The 23531-nt window shown below is 42.2% G+C and overlaps 1 protein-coding gene across 5 annotated transcripts in view; it reads left to right on the forward strand.

Moving 5' to 3' along the window:
* The window catches only part of LOC126428067 (uncharacterized), a 259575-nt gene that overhangs the window by 162016 nt on the left and 74028 nt on the right, over nt 1-23531 (forward strand). For all 5 annotated transcript variants that reach the window (XM_050089950.1, XM_050089951.1, XM_050089952.1 and 2 more), the window contains exons 4-5: nt 18159-18484; nt 23204-23395. In XM_050089950.1, coding sequence (XP_049945907.1) covers nt 18159-18484; nt 23204-23395 — 518 coding nt within the window. The remainder of the gene's footprint in view (nt 1-18158; nt 18485-23203; nt 23396-23531) is intronic.

Consider the following 23531-nt stretch of genomic DNA (forward strand, 5'->3'; position numbering starts at 1 on the left):
ATAGTTCGTGCAGTACAGGTACAACTACAATAAACAATTTTTCATTATTGCCATCAGTACCAGTGTTTAGCTGGAAACCCAAAGATGATATGTGAAGGTGTTTTTTCGTAAACTTGAAGGTGCCACACAGTTAGGATCCTGGACAGATTCCAATAAGCTAGTGGCCGCCAAATTAAGAATTCAGGGAGCAGCACAACATTTCACTAGCGTGGAGCCTACTTGCGTGCAAGCAGAAGATTACAATAAGTTTAGAGTGATTGTTGTTCAGAGATTTAAACGTAAAAACACAATCAGATTTTACAGAGAGCAGCTTCTCAGTTTGCGAATGCGACGAGACGAATCTATCGAGCAGTTTTCTGACAGAATTCGAAACATCGATGCTCAAACATGCGAGTTAGTAGAAGATGAAAATGAAAATCACATTCAGTTGTTCGAAGCCGACCAGAGAGCCTTGGACACATTCATTCGTGTGTTGCACAGAGAGGAAGTAAGCAAAGCTGTTCTATTGGCATGATATAAAACGTTTCAGGAAGCAGTAGAATCAGCTGTTGATTTTATTGAAGCACTAAGAAGACCGAATGAGATGCAGAAACAAGAACGCAGAGTTTTCAACACCACAGTACAATGCTACAGATGCAGTAAGCTGGGTCACAAGCATAAGAATTGTAAAGCGAATCGAATCTGCTATCAATTGCAGGTTGCAGGGTCACGTTTTGAGAGATTGTCGCAACAAGAAGAAAGGTAATGCAAATAACAGACAATCTGCCAGATCTTTAAACAAGTACGGGGATGTATGGGCTACCCCTCCCTCTGCCCGTTGCCAGAGGCATTGATTCTTGTTAGTTCCAGCGAAAATCAGACTGAAAATGACTTCTTGATAGGTGCTCTATATCGTGGGAGAAACATCAAACTACTTATTGACACAGGAGCACAGACCTCATTAATGTGGTGTGGCATGCATAAACGGGATAAATTGAAACAACCGCTATTAAAAGTGTGAGGGTTAAATGGAGGGAAGCTACGGAACTATGGAGAAGTCGACGTAAAATTAATTCTTGGCCAAGGCCAAGATGAAGGGGGAAATATAGATAAAGATAAATACACAGCAAGGTTGCGAGTAGTTTTAAATAACGAAACACATTATGACGGTGTACTTGGATTTGATTTCTTGTTTGCTAATGAAGCAGACATATTTGTAGCAGAAAGAAAGATCAGACTAGGCCGTAGCAACTACAACCTAGGAAATCGTTCTCCAGATCATACTCGAAGGAGCAGCAATACTGACGTTGTGGGAATGGACTGCCCAAATGATGCATCAGTTCAAATCGTTGAGTCGATGTTCAAATTGATCAGCCTCAGCAAATTCCCAAGGGTGCAGGAAAGACAATCTACGGTGAAGTTAAGTCACCCCGATGCAAGGAAGGAACTTTGTTATTAATTGAGTGATCTGAGAAAAGTGAGTTACTGGATACAATGAATTGTTATGTTTCTAGAAGTGTAGGTGTCGCTACAATGGTGAGACAGAATGTCGCAAAAGTCCCGGTTACAATAACAAATATGAGCAATGAGGATGTTGTTTTGCCCCGAGGAACAAAAGTTGCTGAAGTGTTGAGCGTAAGTAACAGTGACGTAATACAGATTCCAGATGAGGTAACAAATGCTGCAGTTATAAACACAGAATTTTGTAACAGTACCGCAAAATTACAATGAGGAGACGAAGTTAAGAATGAACTGAAGCGAAAGATTTGGAAAAGGATAGAACATTTGACAGCTGATGAACAAAAGATTTTAGCTCCTGTTTTGTTGGAGTATGCAGATTTATTCGGAGAACGTGCAAATTTACCTGTCACTCATTTAGTTCAGCATCGTATTCATACAGGGAATGCAGCCCGAATTGCACAGAAACCTTCCTGTGTACCATTCAGTCAAAGAGAGTTGGTAGAAGACATGGTTAAAGAACAATTAGAAGCGAGAATTATAAAACCAAGAGATCCTTCAGACCCACTGTGGAGTTCGCCTGTTGTAATTGTAAAGAAGAAACCAAATTCTGGAGAACAACAGTACTGGGAGATGAAGAAGCTTGCACAGGATAGAGTAGCATGGAGAGCTGCTTCAAACCAGTCTCAGGACTGAAGACCAAAACAACAACAGTTCTGTTTTTGTGTTGATTACCGATCTTTGAATGCTGTGACCACACAAGACATTTACCCCTTACCAAATTTAGTGGAAACCTTGGATTACTTGGGCAGATGTCGAATTTTTCCAGTATGTGATTTAACAAGTGGTTATCACCAGTTAACAGTGCATCCAGATGATCAAGCAAAAACTTCATTTGTAACAGCAACAGCAGTCTACAAGTATCTTTGTATGCCATTTGGACTTCATAATGCTCCAGCTTTATTTCAATGCCTGATGGATTCAGTTTTACGAGGGCTCACCCCAACGCAAGCACTTGTTTACCTTGATGATGTAATAATTTTTGGTGAAAACATGAAGCAGCATACTGAGAGACTACAAGCTGTTTTGAGCATATAAGAAGCTCAAACCCGTCTTCATCAATAGATAAATGACATTTTGCACAAAGTAAAGTTAACTATCTTGGTCATGTTATAACCAGTGAAGGTGTTCGACCTGATCCAAAATAAATTGAAGATGTAAAGAATTTTCCTGAACCACAGAATTTGAAAGAACTACAATCATTCTTGGGATTGTCAAATTTCTACAGATGATTTATTTCCAGTTATGCGAATATAGCACGTCCAAGGACACAGCTACTGAAGAAAGGAGCCACATTTAATTGGTCAACAGAATGTAAAAAGGCAATGGAAGGACTTAAAACTGCTCTAACCACAGCCCCAGTGTTAGCCTATCTGGATTTCAGTAAACTTTTATTCTTTCAACAGATGCATCCAATTTTGCCATAGGTGCAATCTTGCCTCAAGAAGTTGATGGTCATGAACATCCAATCTCATTTGCTTTTCCAGACAATTAAACAAAGCAGAATGTAATTATACCAAAAACCAAAGCACAAAGCTCCTTCTCAGTAGTAGTATAACACATAACAGATGTTTCTTAACGGGAAGAGAATTTACAGTTATTACAGATCATGCCACACTTAAATGGTTATTGAGCTTAAAGGATCCTAGTTCCAGATTAACAAGATGGGCATTAAGACTGAGTGAGTACCAATTTAAGGTTATTCATCGACCTGGTAAACAACATGTGACTGCTGATGCAATGAGTCGAAAAGTCAATGTTTGTTTTACAATAAGTCGAGCAGAAGAGTTAAAGGCAGCTCAAAAAGAAGATCCACAATGAAAATTATCGAAAAATGATCAACGTTTTGTCGAAATAGATGGATTATTGTACGAAATCACTAGTAAAAGAAACTGCCTAGTTATTCCAGAAAGCATGAAAGAGCAAATCATGAGAGAACAACATGGTTCTTTATCATCAGGACATTGCGGTAAAAAAGCAACAAACATTAGAATTGCCGATCCACAAAGTTGACATTTTCGAGTTTCTTTCACAATGTGATTCCTGTAACAGACGGAATAACGTAGGGAAAAGTAGAACACCATTGCAAGAACTGCCAGAGACAAGCGAACCATTTGAACGAGTAGGACTAGATGTCGTAGGACCGTTGCCTAAGACTAAAGATGGAAACAAATACATATTGCCAATGTTACAGCATTTCTCTAGATACCTTCTCATGATACTGATACCTGACGTCCGCCCCCAGTAGCTGAGTGGTTAACGCGACAGACTGTCAATCGTAAGGGCCCGGGTTCGATTACTGGCTGGGTCGGAGATTTTCTTTGCTCAAGGACTGGGTGTTGTGTTGTCCTAATCGTCATCATTTCATCCCCATCGACGCGCAAGTCACTCAAGTGGAGTCAAATCGAAAGATTTGCACCCGTCGAATGGTCTACCCGACGGTGCAGTGGCCTGGTGTAATGTTAAGCTCTCTCTGTACAGCTTAAGCGTTTTCGTGGACTTACTTGTTGAAGAATGCTGGTCCTGCTTTCTTGCAGCGCCGATGTCTTCTGCTAGCACCGGACACTTCTCCAAAGATTTCACTGCTAGGAAGGGGAAATTTTCATTCTCTCGCTCTCTCTCTTCTTATTTAAAAAATTCAATGTACCAGAACATATTTATTTCCAGTTTGTACAAAAAAACAACAACTTTATGACGTAAGCCCACACATTACCGGACACCCAGAATCGGTTAATTACACATTTTTGAACACAATTAATACATAAGCTTTTATCGTGGCTGACTATCCACGTCCAGTCCACGTACTCTCGACAGCAGTTACACGTCTAATAAACAGTCACTATCTCGAGTCTCTCCATTTGTTTTTTTAACAATATAATGCTACATTACTCTTTGCAGCCAGCCACGGAGCTTCCGGGCCGTATTTGTTTATTCTTGTCAGGTCGCGCCGAACACTTGCCAGCGCCGACGAATTATCTCCCTTCCAGTTTCGCCTGCACAAACAATAAGTGGGTGCAGTATCCCGTGCTCATCCTTACGCCCTGCTTTAAAATAACGCGTCTTCGAAACGGCTGGAGCACAACTGTCTCCAGACTTTCATAAAATTCTGGGGGCACTACAACGGGAGGCCCTAGTCACACAACATTTACATTTTTTTAATACCTGATCAGAGCACTGAGACTATAGCTAAAGTTTTTGTAAAAGAATGGATTCTTAAGTTTGGATCACCATTAAGTATAGTTAGTGATCAAGGAACGAATTTTATGAGTGAATTACTTAAACAGACTTGTAAGCTCATGCAAATAACTCGGTTAAGGACTACACCAGCACACTCTGCAGGAAACGGAAGAGTCGAGCGAGTCCACAAGACAATTATTAAAAGGGTTTGCCATTATGTGAGCAGCAAACACGACAATCGAGATGTCTGTTTACCGTAGTTGGTAAGTGGTTAGAATGCCAAAATGCACAGCTCAACTGGCCTAAGTCCATACGAGATCGTTTACAGAAGAAGAATGCGTTCACCCTCGGACGTTGCACGATCGACTGCCGGAATCGGCAACGAACACGTAAGGGGACTAGCACGCAAGCTAAAGGAAGCACGGTGGGGAGTGAAACAGCGAAATCGTCAATCCTTTCTTCAAAAACAGGACAACACGACCGCCAAGCAGCAGTGCCACAGTGTCGAGTTGGAGATCTTGTGTACCTGAGCAACGTGGTGTTAAAGAAGAGTCAAGGCAAAAAGTTTAAGAAGTTTTCGAAAGGACCATATCCAATCTTGGAGGTGTTGTCACCAGTCACTCATAAGCTCCAGCTGCCCTTTCATTCGATTGTCGTTCATGTCAGTCGTGTAGAAGCCACTTGTAGGTAGATTTCCTGTAGTATCGCAAGATGACGAGGGCTGACCGATAGGCAGACCTGCTGTTCTCAAACCCAGGAAGTGAGAATTGCGAGGTCGCAGTCCGAACTTTGAGGCCGTGGCATCGCCACCTTCTGAGCGATCCTGTTCCAGACACCCCTACAATCTGCATTAACATGTGTAGTGGGTGAAAGTACAATGTGTGTGTTTATTTCAGCCATGTGCTTCTGTGAATGTGTTGTGAAAATTTAATATTGAAGCTATTACACAAGTGCACAAGTGAAGCTGAACCTTTTATTCCACAGGTTACCACGAGAAACTCATTTATTTTATGATTATTGTTAACTCTAGTATTCATAACTAATTAACCGTGCTCATTTTTATTCTAATGTTTGCTATGATAGCTTATTCTACTAATGCTGTAATAATAGTACCACAGAGTACAGGTGTTTCGTTTTACAGATCCTACCATCAATTGAGCGGAAGCTAGATGCGACCTATACTATAATTTACCCTGTTAACTCTTACAATTTATATGATTACTGTAAGTTAACCACCACACACTCTTTAATGATTGAAGATGAATTAACTGTTATACATTTCAAAATTATGCTTTCATCTAGCAATGGGTATAGAAACAATAAGATTTATACGTACCCTGTGAAATGGAGACAGGCAGGTATTCATATAAAGTACATACTGAATGATATCTACTGATCAGCAAGGATCAAGGATATTTTGTGTCCCTAAACGAAAATGATTTGCATATGTGTGAATGTAGTCATAAGTTAATTTGCCCTGAATCGGCAGTGTTCTTAGACAGTAGAGTGTACAGCTGTGAGAAAGAATTGTGTATGAATCATCCCCCAAGAGATGATTGCCCTAGAATTTTAACGCATCTTTATCATCCATTTGTTAAACGATGTTGTGAAGGTATAATTTTCTCATTTAACTCCACCCTTGATGTCACATTTACATGTAGAAATTATGATACACATGAGCTACATTCAAATTGAGTAATAGTGGATTAATCTTGAATACCACACATTGTGGTTTATCATGTGAACTATTTGATATGCCTAGTATATTGCCAACTACATTTCATGCAACTGGACAGTTTCCATTAATGAGAATGTTATCTGTTTATTACAATGATTCATACATATTAACATAAGGAAAGCGTTCCTTATCTAGTTTTTCTGAAGACAGTAATTAAGCACATCCATGAAAATGTAATCTCTTCCAATAATGAGTTAAACTTCACTGAAGCAGCAAATAGAATTAAGTCCTTTGATTCATCCAGTGATGTTAATGCATACTTGATTGTCAGTATTGTGTTTTTACTGCTTTTATTAATTTGTCTTTTGTGAACAGCATTTGTCATGTACGAAATTGTCATCCTGACGGCACGCTTCTCTGTACCGAATGTTACTGTGTCTGCAAATGAAATACATGTTGCAATGCCCTCTGATGCCACAAATGGCGAAATAGATTCATAACACCCAGGAGGTCGTTCTGAGCCACCTACGGTTGCTCTTTTTCTTTGGGGAGAGTGATGTAAGGGTCTACGGATTGTGCGCAGCCATACGGTACGTAATACGCGCTCGCCAGCCGACCTGTCTGGAATGCTGACAATTCTCCGAACCATTATACTTGACCGCAATATCGTAAACAGTCGCTCTCGTGTACCCGAAGAATCGAACTACACTCCTGGAAATTGAAATAAGAACACCGTGAATTCATTGCCCCAGGAATGGGAAACTTTATTGACACATTCCTGGGGTCAGATACATCACATGATCACACTGACAGAACCACAGGCACATAGACACAGGCAACAGAGCATGCACAATGTCGGCACTAGTACAGTGTATATCCACCTTTCGCAGCAATGCAGGCTGCTATTCTCCCATGGAGACGATCGTAGAGATGCTGGATGTAGTCCTGTGGAACGGCTTGCCATGCCATTTCCACCTGGCGCCTCAGTTGGACCAGCGTTCGTGCTGGACGTGCAGACCGCGTGAGACGACGCTTCATCCAGTCCCAAACATGCTCAATGGGGGACAGATCCGGAGATCTTGCTGGCCAGGGTAGTTGACTTACACCTTCTAGAGCACGTTGGGTGGCACGGGATACATGCGGACGTGCATTGTCCTGTTGGAACAGCTAGTTCCCTTGCCGGTCTAGGAATGGTAGAACGATGGGTTCGATGACGGTTTGGATGTACCGTGCACTATTCAGTGTCCCCTCGACGATCACCAGTGGTGTACGGCCAGTGTAGGAGATCGCTCCCCACACCATGATGCCGGGTGTTGGCCCTGTGTGCCTCGGTCGTATGCAGTCCTGATTGTGGCGCTCACCTGCACGGCGCCAAACACGCATACGACCATCATTGGCACCAAGGCAGAAGCGACTCTCATCGCTGAAGACGACACGTCTCCATTCGTCCCTCCATTCACGCCTGTCGCGACACCACTGGAGGCGGGCTGCACGATGTTGGGTCGTGAGCGGAAGACGGCCTAACGGTGTGCGGGACCGTAGCCCAGCTTCATGGAGACGGTTGCGAATGGTCCTCGCCGATACCCCAGGAGCAACAGTGTCCCTAATTTGCTGGGAAGTGGCGGTGCGGTCCCGTACGGCACTGCGTAGGATCCTACGGTCTTGGCGTGCATCCGTGCGTCGCTCCGGTCCGGTCCCAGGTCGACGGGCACGTGCACCTTCCGCCGACCACTGGCGACAACATCGATGTACTGTGGAGACCTCACGCCCCACGTGTTGAGCAATTCGGCGGTACGTCCACCCGGCCTCCCGCATGCCCACTATACGCCCTCGCTCAAAGTCCGTCAACTGCACATACGGTTCACGTCCACGCTGTCGCGGCATGCTACCAGTGTTAAAGACTGCGATGGAGCTCCGTATGCCACGGCAAACTGGCTGACACTGACGGCGGCGGTGCACAAATGCTGCGCAGCTAGGGCCATTTGACGGCCAACACCGCCGTTCCTGGTGTGTCCGCTGTGCCGTGCGTGTGATCATTGCTTGTACAGCCCTCTTGCAGTGTCCTGAGCATGTATGGTGGGTCTGACACACCGGTGTCAATGTGTTCTTTTTTCCATTTCCAGGAGTGTATATGCAAGTGCCAGGTTCCTAATGCTTTTTAGCAACTAATACTGAAACTTCATTTGCCCTAGCCAGTTCGAGTAATGCTTACAATTAGACTTTTACAGCAGAAAACAGTTTGTCTGTAGAACAGGATCCTCTACTGTGCTTAGAGCATTACCTCAAAATATTATCTTCTACAAGATTATCATTCAAAGTTTGCAACTTTGCTACATCACCATGAACACTAATTTCAGCTTTGCTGTATTCTTCAATTAATACTCTTGGTGCTACGACTTTATTCACAGTTTCATAAATTTAACATATTCACTCAAATTGAAACACCTCAACACAAAAGTTTCACGAGCTTCTAAATTTTCTTCGCTTGAGTGTTAGTCCAACCATCATTCTTGCATTTTAGAAATAATTACTGTTACTTTCCATACAAACCCACATAAAATTCCTTCTCCTCAATCTGCAAACACGTAGGTCCGCAACAGTATCCAAATTTTTATTCTGTAAGATCCCAGACCTGAGCTTCCAAATTGAGCTGACTCTCTCCTCTACTGTTGTCCAGAAAGAACTGAAAAATAAAAGCTGAGAGAAAGCACACTTTTTTTGCTACGTGTGTGCAGCTAATAAATTGGCAAGAAGGAAGGTCGCACAGTACCTTCTTTTTATTGCTCCTTATTGAATTTGTGGCTCTATGGAATTAGCATTTTTAGATCTAGGCAGAACGACTGACCTTCACTGTAAGATAAGGACAATGCTGCACGATGAAACTTTATCCTTCTCTCTGTTTATTGTTTCCATCTCTCATGTAGTAATTTATAGCAGTTCCACATTGCAGTACAAAACAAACCTCAGCCAGCCAGTGACCTCAAAAAGAAAGGGATACCTCCCACGTCATTCACCTCGTGACTTCACAGTGAAACTATTTGCTCCGTAACTAACCGACAACTGCTCGTTACACAAATTGACGAGAGCAAAGATAGGAGAAGTTTCAGTTCAGCTATCTTATAATACGTCGATATTTTACATCCGGAGATCTTCGTATGTGGTTAAATACTTCTTTTATAAAATTGTCAAATTATTGCTCAAAATATTTCATACGTTGAGATTGATAATTTCAGATACGATTATAATTTTGAATTAAATTAGAAGTACAAAGAGTAATAGTCTTCTGAAAATAAGGCTTACAATAAGGTGCAGAGCACATCGTTCAGAAGTGCAGTGTAATATTCCTTCGGGCACGCACGCACGTCCTAAGGAACACGGGCTGTGGTAAGCTGCAGCCATTATGACGTATGTGAAATGTATTTGCAGTTGCAAATACGGACAAATCTCAGCTGTATAATGGAATGGTGACAGCGAAAATTTGTGCCGGACTGAGACGTGAACCCGGATTTTGCACTTATCGTGAGCGGTCACCTGTCCGTTTGCACGCTTCACGGCCAGACCCAAACTTCCACATGTCGAAAACCTGCACCGGTGCGTTCATTATGTACGTTTCTGTACAGGGGAGGCATTTTTAATCGAAATTCACGTGCCCAGTGTCGGTGGATAAATACGATATTGTAGTGCCTGTGTTGTCCAGAAGTAAAAAGCGTGCATCTCTGAAGGAATATTGCATCATACTTCTGAACAATACAGGCACTGAAATATCATATTTATCCATCAACACCAGGCAAGCAGCATTCAATTAAAAATGCCTCCCCTGTATGGAAAAATATATAACAAATGTACGAATGCAGGTTGTGGACATACGGTTGACAATATATTGAAGTTTGCATCTCGTCTGGAAGTACGGTCCGATAGCCTAACGGCAAACCGACTGCTCGCAATAAGTGGGAAATCTTGGTTCGAGTCCGTATCTGGCACAAATTTTCATTGTCATCATTCCATCATACAGCCAACGGTTCTCCGTATTTGCAGCTGTGAATACATTTCGTGTTAAAATAAGGCTTACGTATGTTGTATCTTTTTTTGAAAAATATGAGACTGTTATATTATCAGAAGTACAATATAAAGTCACGATTTCTTCGGATCGTGTCACGAACTGAATGAGTGTACACAGTCTACAATACACGACACTGACCAGCTCCGTAACACAGGGGGGGAGTGATCTGTGAGCTTGCTGCTGCTGTTGCTGCCACTGAGTCTTGTTCGCAGGGGACTGTGCCTGTTCTTTTCCTTCCCTCTTCTCTGCTTACAAATACCCATGCTTAATGGTAGTAGCCAAAATAATGACCTGACCATGGAATATGCACAAATAGGTTGCTGTTTTGCCAGGTGGTGTAAGTGGAACGTGGTTTATGGTTGGCTTACTACAGGTATCTGTGGCATTGCTTTTAGCCTGCTTAATTGTGAAAATGTTAGTGCCTTATGCTGATTAAATATTGAGTGTCTTGTGAAACTGCCCATGGGGGTCTGTAACACAGCATACGCATACCAATGGGGCACCTATGCTGTGAGATCTGTATCACTAAATAGCTAACACAGATTTGGAACTTGCAACTGGGATTGTACACTAACAACTTCAGGGACAACAAAAATTGGATTTTCGGCCTTTCATATAATTATTGATCAAATTTAAAATTCTGCCATAATATACTCACTGAGATGTATGATCTTATGTTAAAGGTTTAACACAATAAGACCAGTATTGTTTTGTTTTATTTTAGGGCACAAGAACAACTAGAGTCGTACGTGCCCATTTCAGAACTGTAGGACACGAAGATGAAAGGGAGTAAAAATGACTACACATTAAGCCCAATTCACAGAAGGAAAGACAGCTAATAAAACGAACTTAAGTTGGCTAAGGAGACGACCGTTTGCCTCTGTTTGATTTCTCGGAGCCTTTCTGGTCGGCAGAGGAAGACTCGGACGTTTGTCGGCCGGAGAGACGTAAGAGGGCTTCACGGGAGTATTCCTCCAATCCTTTCTGGCCTGCCGGTCGTGTAGCAGGTGACTCTGCCCCGAGGCAAAAGTTCGGTGGCTCGTCGCACACCCGGAGCAGGAGACGGGGACACTGTGCGATTTCACAATCGCGGTGCCGAATTTGAGGTCGCATGTCCGCACACTTCGTGGAGTGACACGTAGCGATGACGGTACTTTAAGTGCCGGACGGTAGAACACGTGGCTTCCGACTGGCCGACAATTGCGAGTGACCGGGTGAGGCACTTTTTCCTTTGGCCAGATCTTCCGGACGACCCACTCGTCGAGATACGCAGACAGTCTCAGGAGGAGACGGCACAGTCGCCACTGCAGTCGGCAGGGCGGGGAGAAGGAAACAGAATGTCACCCTCTCGAGCATCCCTGTCGCAGGCTACACATTTGGCCAGGTGTCGACAGGACATTTGAGTGTGGTTATAACGGTGACAGTAGTAGCAGCGCATTGGGTTAAGAACGTAGCCTGCTTTGATCTTTGACAGAAACATTTTTCTATAAAAAGTGAGAAAAAGAGTGCACACGAGCACTAGTGATTACACATAACGGCACCCTGTTCGGAGAGGTACGTTTGGATTTCTGTCTCGATCGGACCGTCGAGCTACTCAGTGTAAATAACACTGCGGGACACATACGGCATTCGGTGGGCCTCGACACGGGCGGGATAGTTGCGGAGGAGCGAAGCTGCGAGCTGTCTTCGTGCTCGAGAATCGGTAGTAGTCTCCAAAACTGAAGTACCGTCGTGTAAACGAGAACAGGATTTCACGTGCCTGGCAATTGCGTCGACACCTTTCCGAATAATAAATGTATTTACCGTAGCTAAAGGACAGACCGTCTTCAGCTGTAAAATGGCGAGGAACTGTGGTGCAGAGGGTCACCGAATCCTTAGCCTCGTTTCACTTACGTTCGGTAGACGTCTTCTACGAAGAGACGATCGGTTCGTGGTGAGAAAATCCCCCGCGGTTGTCGGCGCCTCTGACGGCACACTCCTTCCGACCGTCAGCCTCCCTCGGAGGGGAGCGCTCCTGGCTCAGGTGGTCGTTCGCACCTCCCGAACGCCTGACGGAGGGACCGATTGGCAGTTTGGGAAGGTAGCAGCATGGGCAATCGCCCCTCCTTGGCCAGGTCCGTACCGGGGGAGTGGGGTACGTGCGAACCTCACCTGTCGGTGTGGGGCTACGAGTTGTGCGTTACCGCGTCACCCGTTACGTGTCGGACGCACAGGTCGACCTTCGGGAGTGCACAGTGAGGAATAAGAAAAGGAGGAACCTCAAACACTGGAGCGGAGGAAGGACGGGAGAACGGGAATGGAGAAAGCGAAAAGGAACAAAAAATGTTGGACTTTCTGATATCGGCTACTGAAAATTCGGAACACACTTCAACGAGAGGACAGACACGTGGAACGAAAGGGAAAAGGTGCTGCAAAAGCTGGGCCCCCGTGGTGGCAAGCACCCTGGGGGGGGGGGGGGGGGGGGGGGGGGGTGAGACCGGTACGAGACTTAGAAACTATGTATATGTGTTGAGGTAGAATAACTCATTCCAGACTGTACTCGTCCTATGTTTGATAATGAGAGCACGTAATAACTTCTACGTCTAATTCTGCATCTACATCTAATCTCTAGTCGTACTCTGCAAACCACCGTGAAGTGCGCGGCAGAGGGTATGTCACGTTGTGCCAATTATTAGGGTTTCTTCTGTTGCAGTTATGTATGGAGCGTCGGAAAAATGATTGATTGAATGCCTTTGTGTGTGCTATAATTATTCTAATTTTAATTCGTGATCTCCGTGTGACAGATATGTAGGCGTTTGTAGTATATTTGTAGAGTAATCATTTAAAGTCAGCTGTTGAAACTTTGTTAGTAGACTTTCTCATGATAGTTTACATCTATCTTCAAGAGTCTGACAATTCAATTTCTTCTGCATCTCCTTAACACTTTTCCGTGTGCAAAATTAAATCTGTGACCATTTGTGCTGCCCTTCTCTGTATACATTCAATATCCCGTATTAGTGCTATTTGGTACTAAATCTATGAGATCATTCCGTTTAACATCCCTACAATGATATGTCCAGATATTTAAATGAGTTGGTCGATTCCATCTTTGACTGATTGATATTGTAGTCATAGGATACTACATTTTTTGAGGTGTGCACAATTTTATATTTCTGAACATTTAAAGCAAGCTGGCAATCTTTGCATCACATTGAAAGCTTATCAAGATCTGACTGAATATTTATGCAGCTACTTGCAGGTAATACTTCATTATAGATAATTGCATTATCTACAGAAAATATGAGGTTACTATTAAAATTGCCCACAAGGTTATTAGTACACGACATGAAGAGGAAGTTTCCCAACACACTTCCTTGGCACACACCTGAAGTTACTTCTACATCTGACAATGATTCTCCATCTGAGATAACACGCTGTTCCCTCCCCACCAAAAAATCCTCAATCCAGGTACAAATTTCACTCGATTCCCCCAACGATTGAACTTTTGACAATAAGGATAAGTCTGGTACTGAATCGAATGCTTTTCAGAAATCGAGAACTTCTGACAAAGTTCAAACATAAATTCAAACTTTTCCAAAACTTTTTCTTCCTTCCATCCATCCTTAATGTCTGACATTTAACACATTAACACATTTTGTAAAATAATCAGACATCTGGAGCTGTTTTACATATTTAAGTTTGTTTCTTTAAGGGATTCATTTTGGCTAGTTATATTGGTTTGATACTAAAGCTAAAAACCATTACGTAAACTGTCATTGAGCCAAAATAAACTTTTCATACACTAAGCATTTGCAAGGGCAACAGTCTGGATGATTGACTGATCTGGCCTTGCAACAATAACCAAAACGGCCTTGCTGTGCTGGTACTGAGAACGGCTGAAAGCAAGGGGAAACTACAGCCGTAATTTTTCCCGAGGGCATGCAACTTTACTGTATGATTAAATGATGATGGTGTCCTCTTGGGTAAAATATTCCGGAGATAAAATAGTCCCCCATTCGGATCTCCGGGCGGGGACTACTCAAGAGGATGTTGTTATCAGGAGAAAGAAAACTCGCGTTCTACGGATCGGAGCGTGGAATGTCAGATCCCTTAATCGGGCAGGTATGTTAGAAAATTTAAAAAGGGAAATGGATAGGTTGAAGTTAGATATAGTGGGAATTAGTGAAGTTCGGTGGCAGGAGGAACAAGACTTCTGGTCAGGTGACTACAGGGTTATAAACACAAAATCAAATAGGGGTAATGCAGGAGTAGGTTTAATAATGAATAGGAAAATAGGAATGCGGGTAAGCTACTACAAACAGCATAGTGAACGCATTATTGTGGCTAAGATAGATACGAAGCCCACACCTACTACAGTAGTACAAGTTTATGTGCCAACTGGCTCTGCAGATGACGAAGAAATTGAAGAAATGTATGATGAAATAAAAGAAATTATTCAGATTGTGAAGGGAGACGAAAATTTAATAGTCATGGGTGACTGGAATTCGAGTGTAGGAAAAGGGAGAGAAGGAAACATAGTAGGTGAATATGGATTGGGGCTAAGAAATAAAAGAGGAAGCCGACTTGTAGAATTTTGCACAGAGCACAACATAATCATAACTAACACTTGGTTTAAGAATCATGAAAGAAGGTTGTATACATGGAAGAACCCTGGAGATACTAAAAGGTATCAGATAGATTATATAAAGGTAAGACAGAGATTTAGGAACCAGGTTTTAAATTGTAAGATATTTCCAGGGGCAGATGTGGACTCTGACCACAATCTGTTGGTTATGACCTGTAGATTAAAACTGAAGAAACTGCAAAAAGGTGGGAATTTAAGGAGATGGGACCTGGATAAACTGAAAGAACCAGAGGTTGTACAGAGTTTCAGGGAGAGCATAAGGGAACAATTGACAGGAATGGGGGAAAGAAATAAAGTAGAAGAAGAATGGGTAGCTTTGAGGGATGAAGTAGCGAAGGCAGCAGAGGATCGAGTAGGTAAAAAGACGAGGGCTAGTAGAAATCCTTGGGTAACAGAAGAAATATTGAATTTAATTGATGAAAGGAGAAAATATAAAAATGCAGTAAATGAAGCAGGCAAAAAGGAATACAAACGTCTAAAAAATGAGATCGACAGGAAGTGCAAAATGGCTAAGCAGGGATGGCTAGAGGACAAATGTAAGGATGTAGAGGCCTATCTCACTAGGGGTAAGATACATACTGCCTACAGGAAAATTAAAGAGACCTTTGGAGATAAGAGAACCACTTGTATGAATATCAAGAGCTCAGATGGAAACCCAGTTCTAAGCAAAGAAGGGAAAGCAGAAAGGTGGAAGGAGTATATAGAAGGTCTATACAAGGGCGATGTACTTGAGGACAATATTATGGAAATGGAAGAGGATGTAGATGAAGATGAAATGGGAGATATGATACTGCGTGAAGAATTTGACAGAGCACTGAAAGACCTGAGTTGAAACAAGGCCCTCAGAGTAGACAACATTCCATTGGAACTACTGACGGCCTTGGGAGAGCCAGTCCTGACAAAACTCTACCATCTGGTGAGCAAGAGGTATGAAACAGGTGAAATACCCTCAGACTTCAAGAAGAATATAATAATTCCAATCCCAAAGAAAGCAGGTGTTGACAGATGTGAAAATTACCGAACTATCAGTTTAATAAGTCACAGCTGCAAAATATTAACACGAATTCTTTACAGACGAATGGAAAAACTAGTAGAAGCCAACCTCGGGGAAGATCAGTTTGGATTCCGTAGAAACACTGGAACACGTGAGACAATACTGACCTTACGACTTATCTTAGAAGAAAGATTAAGGAAAGGCAAACCTACGTTTCTAGCATTTGTAGACTTAGAGAAAGCTTTTGACAATGTTGACTGGAATACTCTCTTTCAAATTCTAAAGGTGGCAAGGGTAAAATACAGGGAGCGAAAGGCTATTTACAATTTGTACAGAAACCAGATGTCAGTTATGAGTGTCGAGGGACATGAAAGGGAAGCAGTGGTTGGGAAGGGAGTAAGACAGGGTTGTAGCCTCTCCCCGATGTTGTTCAATCTGTATATTGAGCAAGCAGTAAAGGAAACAAAAGAAAAATTCGGAGTAGGTATTAAAATTCATGGAGAAGAAATAAAAACTTTGAGGTTCGCCGATGACATTGTAATTCTGTCAGAGACAGCAAAGGACTTGGAAGAGCAGTTGAATGGAATGGACAGTGTCTGGAAAGGAGGATATAAGATGAACATCAACAAAAGCAAAACGAGGATAATGGAATGTAGTCAAATTAAATCGGATGAAGCTGAGGGAATTAGATTAGGAAATGAGACACTTAAATTAGTAAAGGAGTTTTGCTATTTAGGGAGCAAAATAACTGATGATGGTCGAAGTAGAGAGGATATAAAATGTAGACTGGCAATGGCAAGGAAAGCGTTTCTGAAGAAGAGAAATTTGTTAACATCCAGTATTGATTTAAGTGTCAGGATGTCATTTCTGAAAGTATTCGTATGGAGTGTAACCATGTATGGAAGTGAAACATGGATGATAAATAGTTTGGACAAGAAGAGAATAGAAGCTTTCGAAATGTGGTGCTACAGAAGAATACTGAAGATTAGATGGGTAGATCACATAACTAATGAGGAAGTATTGAATAGGATTGGGGAGAAGAGAGGTTTGTGGCACAACTTGACCAGAAGAAGGGATTGGTTGGTAGGACATGTTCTGAGGCATCAAGGGATCACCAATTTAGTATTGGAGGGCAGCGTGGAGGGTAAAAATCGTAGAGGGAGACCAAGAGATGAATACACTAAGCAGATTCAGAAGGATGTAGGTTGCAGTAGGTACTGGGAGATGAAAAAGCTTGCACAGGATAGAGTAGCATGGAGAGCTGCATCAAACCAGTCTCAGGACTGAAGACCACAACAACCGCAACAAGCATTTCTTCCAGTTATTGCTGTCAGTGCGGATGCATATAGATTCTGCTCCTTCTTTGAACTTTTTCCCAATAGAAATTTTGTTCCGATTTGTTTACGATTAGTGAGAGGGTACACAGTCAGTTAAGAACAAGAAAACGAGGCAAATTCAGTTGTCGTGCAATGTAGGTCATGAAAACAGAGAATTTGGTCGGACTAGAAAAGAACCGGGGCGGTCGGAAGCAGCTGCGACACAGACAGTACGAACCGACTCCTCGAGGATTTGCCAGATGAGATTGTAACCTGTTCACAGTGAATACCAGCCGTCTCTTGGCTGACAACCAGTTGGCCCAGTCAGTGTGGACGATGTGGGAGCTGTTCAGTCCACAGCTCGTGGTCTAGCGGCTAGCGTCGCTGCCTCTGGATTGCGGGGTCCCGGGTTTGATTCCCGGTTGGGTTGGAGATTTTCTCTGCCCGGGGACTGGGTGTTTGTGCTTTCCTCGTCATTTCACTACTGTCGTCATCATTCGTGGCAGTGACTACATTGGATTTGTGAAAAAATTGAAACTTTGTGCGGATGCTATTGACCGTGCAATTGAGCTCCCGATAAACCGCACGTCGTCATCATCGTCCTCGTCCTTCTGTTCACCACTAATACTGACTTCCTTTGCGTCCATCTGTCTTGCTGCTGTGCATCTTCTGTCACTGGAATTTGATTATGTGCCTCAGAAAAGACAGAAAGCATCTGTTTAAATGACCGGTAACGAAGTTTCTTTCTTCTTGAGGTTTGTCATTGCTTTATTTGTAGGTGTTTGTACAGAAGGGGAATCGTTCGGTTGCAGGTACTGAAGACCTTGGTGGAGAAGTGCACCAGAATACACACACTGTCGGCACCCTACAAACTGCTGAAGTCTGAAAGGTGCTCGGAGGCCCTGTCGCAGCTGCACAACCTCCGTGTGCTGAATCTGGAACCGGAATACAAGGAATTCGATCGTAGCTCTACCCAGGAACCTTGTTTGGTGCGACCTCTGGTCAACGGATGTCCGCAACTAGCCGAGGTCGACTTTGGGTTTACGTATATCAATATGGAAGACCTGAGGTACTTTCTGAGAGCCAAGAGGAACACCCTCAGGTCGATACGCATAAAGTGGGCGATGGGTGGGACGAGGTGAGTGTTATTACCTGTCCTCCTAAGATTGTCTAACTTCTACTCGAAATTACTTTCGGTTGACGAGTGTGCTTCCCGTGTATTCGATATCTTCACCCTACACGGTATAACCTGCGCCTTTCTCGTTACGGTAAGTGGACTTTTGGCATATTTCTTCTCGCGTACATATAAAGGGCTATTAAATACAGATTGTTATGTAGATAGCTAAATATTGCTACGATTCCTTTAAAAAAGCTTCAGGTCAGCTTTCGTCAGTTTGGTACGGAATTACTTCCATTCGTAAGTGACCGTGCCACTGTTTATGCCTCCGTATTTAACAGTTGTACCCAGTTCAGTTCTGTGCAATACAACAATACCTGGCAAGCCAGCCTCACCCGCGCATTTTGGGTTCCGAGTTTGTTGTGAAAATTATTCTGCACATTTCGTAGTGAAATTAACAGGCAGAATGTGTCATTTCCAAATTAGCACTTATGATTTAAGAAATGCTGATAATGATTCATTGCATAGAGACAGCCTGTGGATGAGGAAGTTTTTGAAACATGTATCCCTCAGGGCACCATTCTGGATCCATTACTTCTTCTGTTTATGTCTATAATATTTTACCATAAATTCTTTCTCTTCAACTTGTTGGTGTACATTATTATCGCCCAAAGTAGAAAGCAGCAACATTATGAGGCACTTAGCAACTTGTGTACGAAGGAACTGTTCACGTTATTACGGGAGCTTGTACTGGAGCAGATACCTTAGTTATTTACTGGTACTACGTAGCTTCGTTGTGAAACGTTTGCCGGAAATATCTGTGTACATACTACGGTAAATTCCACAAAGCAAATATATCACAAGTTGGTCCCGCCAGTTGTGTCTTTAAATTCAGTATACTCCAGTTCCTTGACATAGTTTTTATTTTATTTCCACTGATAAATTAATGACTGTTGACAATTAACTGTTATCAGGAATCATTGTGACCTGGACTATCATTGTTTCATTAGTAAGCATCATACAGAGAGACACAGAAACTATAAAAAAAAATTATTCATTCCAACACGTGCAGATAGAATGTAAATATTGTGAAAATAATGTTCATAAAAATACTCGGTGAGCACATGTATTTGCAATGCTGGTAGATGATGCTGACTTTCAAACAGTGCGGTAATATCTAAGTGAAATAAATGTAACAACTGGGAAAAAAAATTATAAAAAATAACTCACAATCTTTGTTATCATCCAGGACAGAACAACAGATTTCGAGCAGTAACAAAAGCTTCACTCTGAAACACATAATTCGAGCTCACTACAATCACTGGTGTACGAACCTACTGAGTGGTGAACTGATAAACTGATCAGGCCCTGACTGAATTACAGCAGTCGGTCGGGAAGTTACCGTAGCTGTACCATAGGAGCGGCTGCCGACACCTCCAATTTAGTCTCGCAAGTATTCCAGTACTACACTCCATTCACTGAAATGACAGACAGCCTGCGGACACGACGAGGCACGTGACCGCAGCACTGCCACCGAGAGGTGAGCAATACGGGGCACACTTCACTCAGTTTGGCCACGTCTGTTGCGATTGTAAGTCATTAGTGTGTGATCTTAGAATCTGATTGTAAAGTTCGTCTCGTTTGAAAGCCCAGTTTTTGATTATTCGTGTGTCAGTGTCAGTGATTGTAATCACATTCGTCATTCATTATTTTTGTGGTCACCTAGTAGCTATCCCCTTTATTTCTATTTGTATAACATAGGAGTAAACTTGTCATGTTGTCCTCTGCGGAGACGGTGAGCGAGGCCGACTTGTCAGATTTGACTCTAACTGAGAAGTGATCAAAGAAGAAGTCATTAACTTCTGTGGAGAAGCACATGGCTCTTAATCTGTGTAAAATGGAGCTGTTGTATCCAGAGCAGTCAGTGACCAATATTGTTTTGAAAAAACTTGGTTGTCACACTCTTCAAAGTCTCCCAAGAAAGAAAAATCATGACAAACTTTCAGGAAGTATTGGTGACTTCGATAGAACTGCGATACGAAGGAAATTTTTTGTAACAGGTCACTAACAACTGACAAAGTGCTTGTGGCCACGATTAAAAATCCACATTTGAGCATCTTCCATATATCATTTTATTATCATACAGTTTTAAAAGAAATGAATTTTAAATACTTTCGGTGTGGATGCAGTAGCGTGCTAATAGACAGAGATGATTTCAGGGAGGCAGTGTCACCTACAAATGATAAATTGTTGAGAGATGAAGGAAGACCCGTCTATTGTTTGGACGAGACATGGCCAAATACACGACATACCTGAAGTAACGTCTGGGTGCATAAGTCCATAAAATCCTCTAAACAAGCATTTCTATCTGCATTATCCACTGGAAACAGGTAAAGGTAAATGCCTGATTATCACACATATTGGGAGCAAAGCAGGTTTTGTCAGAGGCAGTGTGTGAACTTTCAAATCCAAGATGGGCCCAAGAAAAGTGGAGGCTACTGTGAGGAGATGTGCAACAGTACATTCGAGAAGTGGTTTGAAGACTTTTTCTTCGGCTTCAGCAAAAAGAAGTTACTGTTCTTGATAACGTGTCGTGCTATTCTTGTTGAAAAGAAGTAGTACCTAATCTGAATGCCAATAAGCGAGATATACCGGAATAACTAAAATCTAAAAATATTGTTATTGGAAAATGGAGTATTGAAGAAAGAATTACTGGAAATTGTTAAAAAAGAACAGAGTAGTGCACAAAGAATATGCAGTGGATGAAATGGCTGATGGAGCAGGGAAAACTTTTCTTCTGATTCCTCCATACCTGGTGAATTAAACATAATCGAGGTAGTTTGGGCCAAAATCGAAGACTGTGTTGCAGAAAAAGACAGAACACACAAAATGTCAGAAGTTAAAGAACTATTAAAACAAGCAGTGACTGCAGAAGAGTGAAACAAATGTGTTTTCCATGTGATGGAAAAAGTTTGACCTCAAATGTGGAAATTAGACTGCATTATAAAAGAGAGAAAAGAGTGTTTTGTTATAAACTTGAATCAAAGCAGTTCAACTTCAACAGAATAAGTTTTATTCTTCCTTTAACATTATTGTAACCAAAATCACTTGTGTTTGAATCTGCTATGCCACCTGTCGGGTTTTTATGACTTCTTGCATTATACTATAAGCCAATATTGAAATATAAGGTTTTTCACAAGCGACGTATGCTTCACTGCGATGTCAGTGTGACCGCCACGTGGAGAGTGTGCACGAAGGATTTTCGACACTCTGTTTTTGCTGGAACAGGTCGTGCGTAGTCACGTGAAACTGTGTCTGTTTCATTCCAGCTCTCAGTGAATAGACTAATGTGGAGATTTTCCACACTCAGGTTATCCTCTGGACTCAAATTTTCCTGATTTCAGCACATAAATGGTAATTCCTATAAACATGTAACAGTACCACTGTGGCTTTAGCTAAACTTCTGCACAGACTGTTCAGAATTTTTAACTTTTCTCTGTCTAGGATCACTGGAATTGTGTTTGTATCTTTTGTAGTTTGTCAAACGTTAGTTCTAGATATCTGCTGCCCCCTTTTGCGTAAGCCCTGTACTTGACTGTCTTTGCACGTGAGATGACAACTCACGGGCAATAGTAGAAGAGATGCTCCACACTGACTCTAAATACACGTGGGTGTCCGATCGACTGACGGGCACTCATCAATGGGCAATACCGGCAGCGTACCATTTACTTCTGAAGATGTCTCCCAAAATGGGAGACAAAGATCCAGAGAAAAGTTTTATATATTGACCTCAGCTTCTCAGCTCAGAAGTTTAAACTGGACTAAACACCAGCTTCGAGAACCTACGTGTTGTTTACGAAGATGTCTCATACAAAGATTTTCATTTCTGCAGTATATTCTCATGAACAATTGTGCCTATATATGTCAATAATCATTTAAAGGCAGAATGTTGTAAAAGAACTTTTTGTTTTACTTATTTTACTGAATTACATGAGCAAGCAACAGCTGGCAGCACTGACTTATTGGTCATCATATACACACAATAAATAAATATGAAATGCCCAGTTTCTGAAGACAAAAAACAAAAAAGAGAAAAAACTGTATGTTGAAGCCTTAGCAGTATTAAAAGCTGACTTCGGAAACACTATTTCATCACCAACTGAATGTGTTAATATGTTGGGCCTTAACTCTCACCATTATGTCTAACATTTATGTCTAACATTTATCAAAAAACAAAGATGATGTGACTTACCAAACGAAAGCGCTGGCAGGTCAAAAGACACACAAACAAACACAAACATACACACAAAATTCAAGCTTTCGCAACAAACTGTTGCCTCATCAGGAAAGAGGGAAGGAGAGGGAAAGACGAAAGGATGTGGGTTTTAAGGGAGAGGGTAAGGAGTGATTCCAATCCCGGGAGCGGAAAGACTTACCTTAGGGAGAAAAAAGGACGGGTATACACTTGCACACACACACATATCCATCCACACATATACAGACACAAGCAGACAAATATTAGTATAATTCATCCCTGATGGGTATACTTTCTGTGACACTAATAGTAATGATCTCAGCAGCAAATGATGCGATAGTGACAGTTGAACACGTTGTTGTTGCAAATACAGTATAAGAACTATTAATTTAGAGTTATAATATAAAGTACTCTGTTTCTTTGGTCTTTTGAAACGTGACGGGAGACGAATAATTCTGAAAGACCCCATTTCTGTTGTTACACAGCTGTGTCCCACCGTTGCTGGAGGCCTGCACCGAGTTGGAACGTCTGGAACTCTGCGAGGATGACGACTTTGAGATGGTCCACAGTATACCGAGAGAGGCGTTCACTGCCCTGGGAAAGCTGAAGAACTTGCAGGAACTCAGGATATCGATCCCTATTCGACTACCGCCTGGAGTTGCTCCTCTGGCATTTAAGTAAGTTAAGTGGTGAACGTAAACATTTCTTGTGAGTGCTTAATGCATTGGGGATGGAGTCTATTAAAATGGGATAGGAGAGAAAAAGAGAAGGAGAAAGGAATATGCAGGTACTCTGGAGGGATAGAAAGTGCGT

This window comes from Schistocerca serialis, chromosome 12 (genome assembly GCF_023864345.2).
Source record: "Schistocerca serialis cubense isolate TAMUIC-IGC-003099 chromosome 12, iqSchSeri2.2, whole genome shotgun sequence".
Classification (NCBI taxonomy): domain Eukaryota; kingdom Metazoa; phylum Arthropoda; class Insecta; order Orthoptera; family Acrididae; genus Schistocerca; species Schistocerca serialis.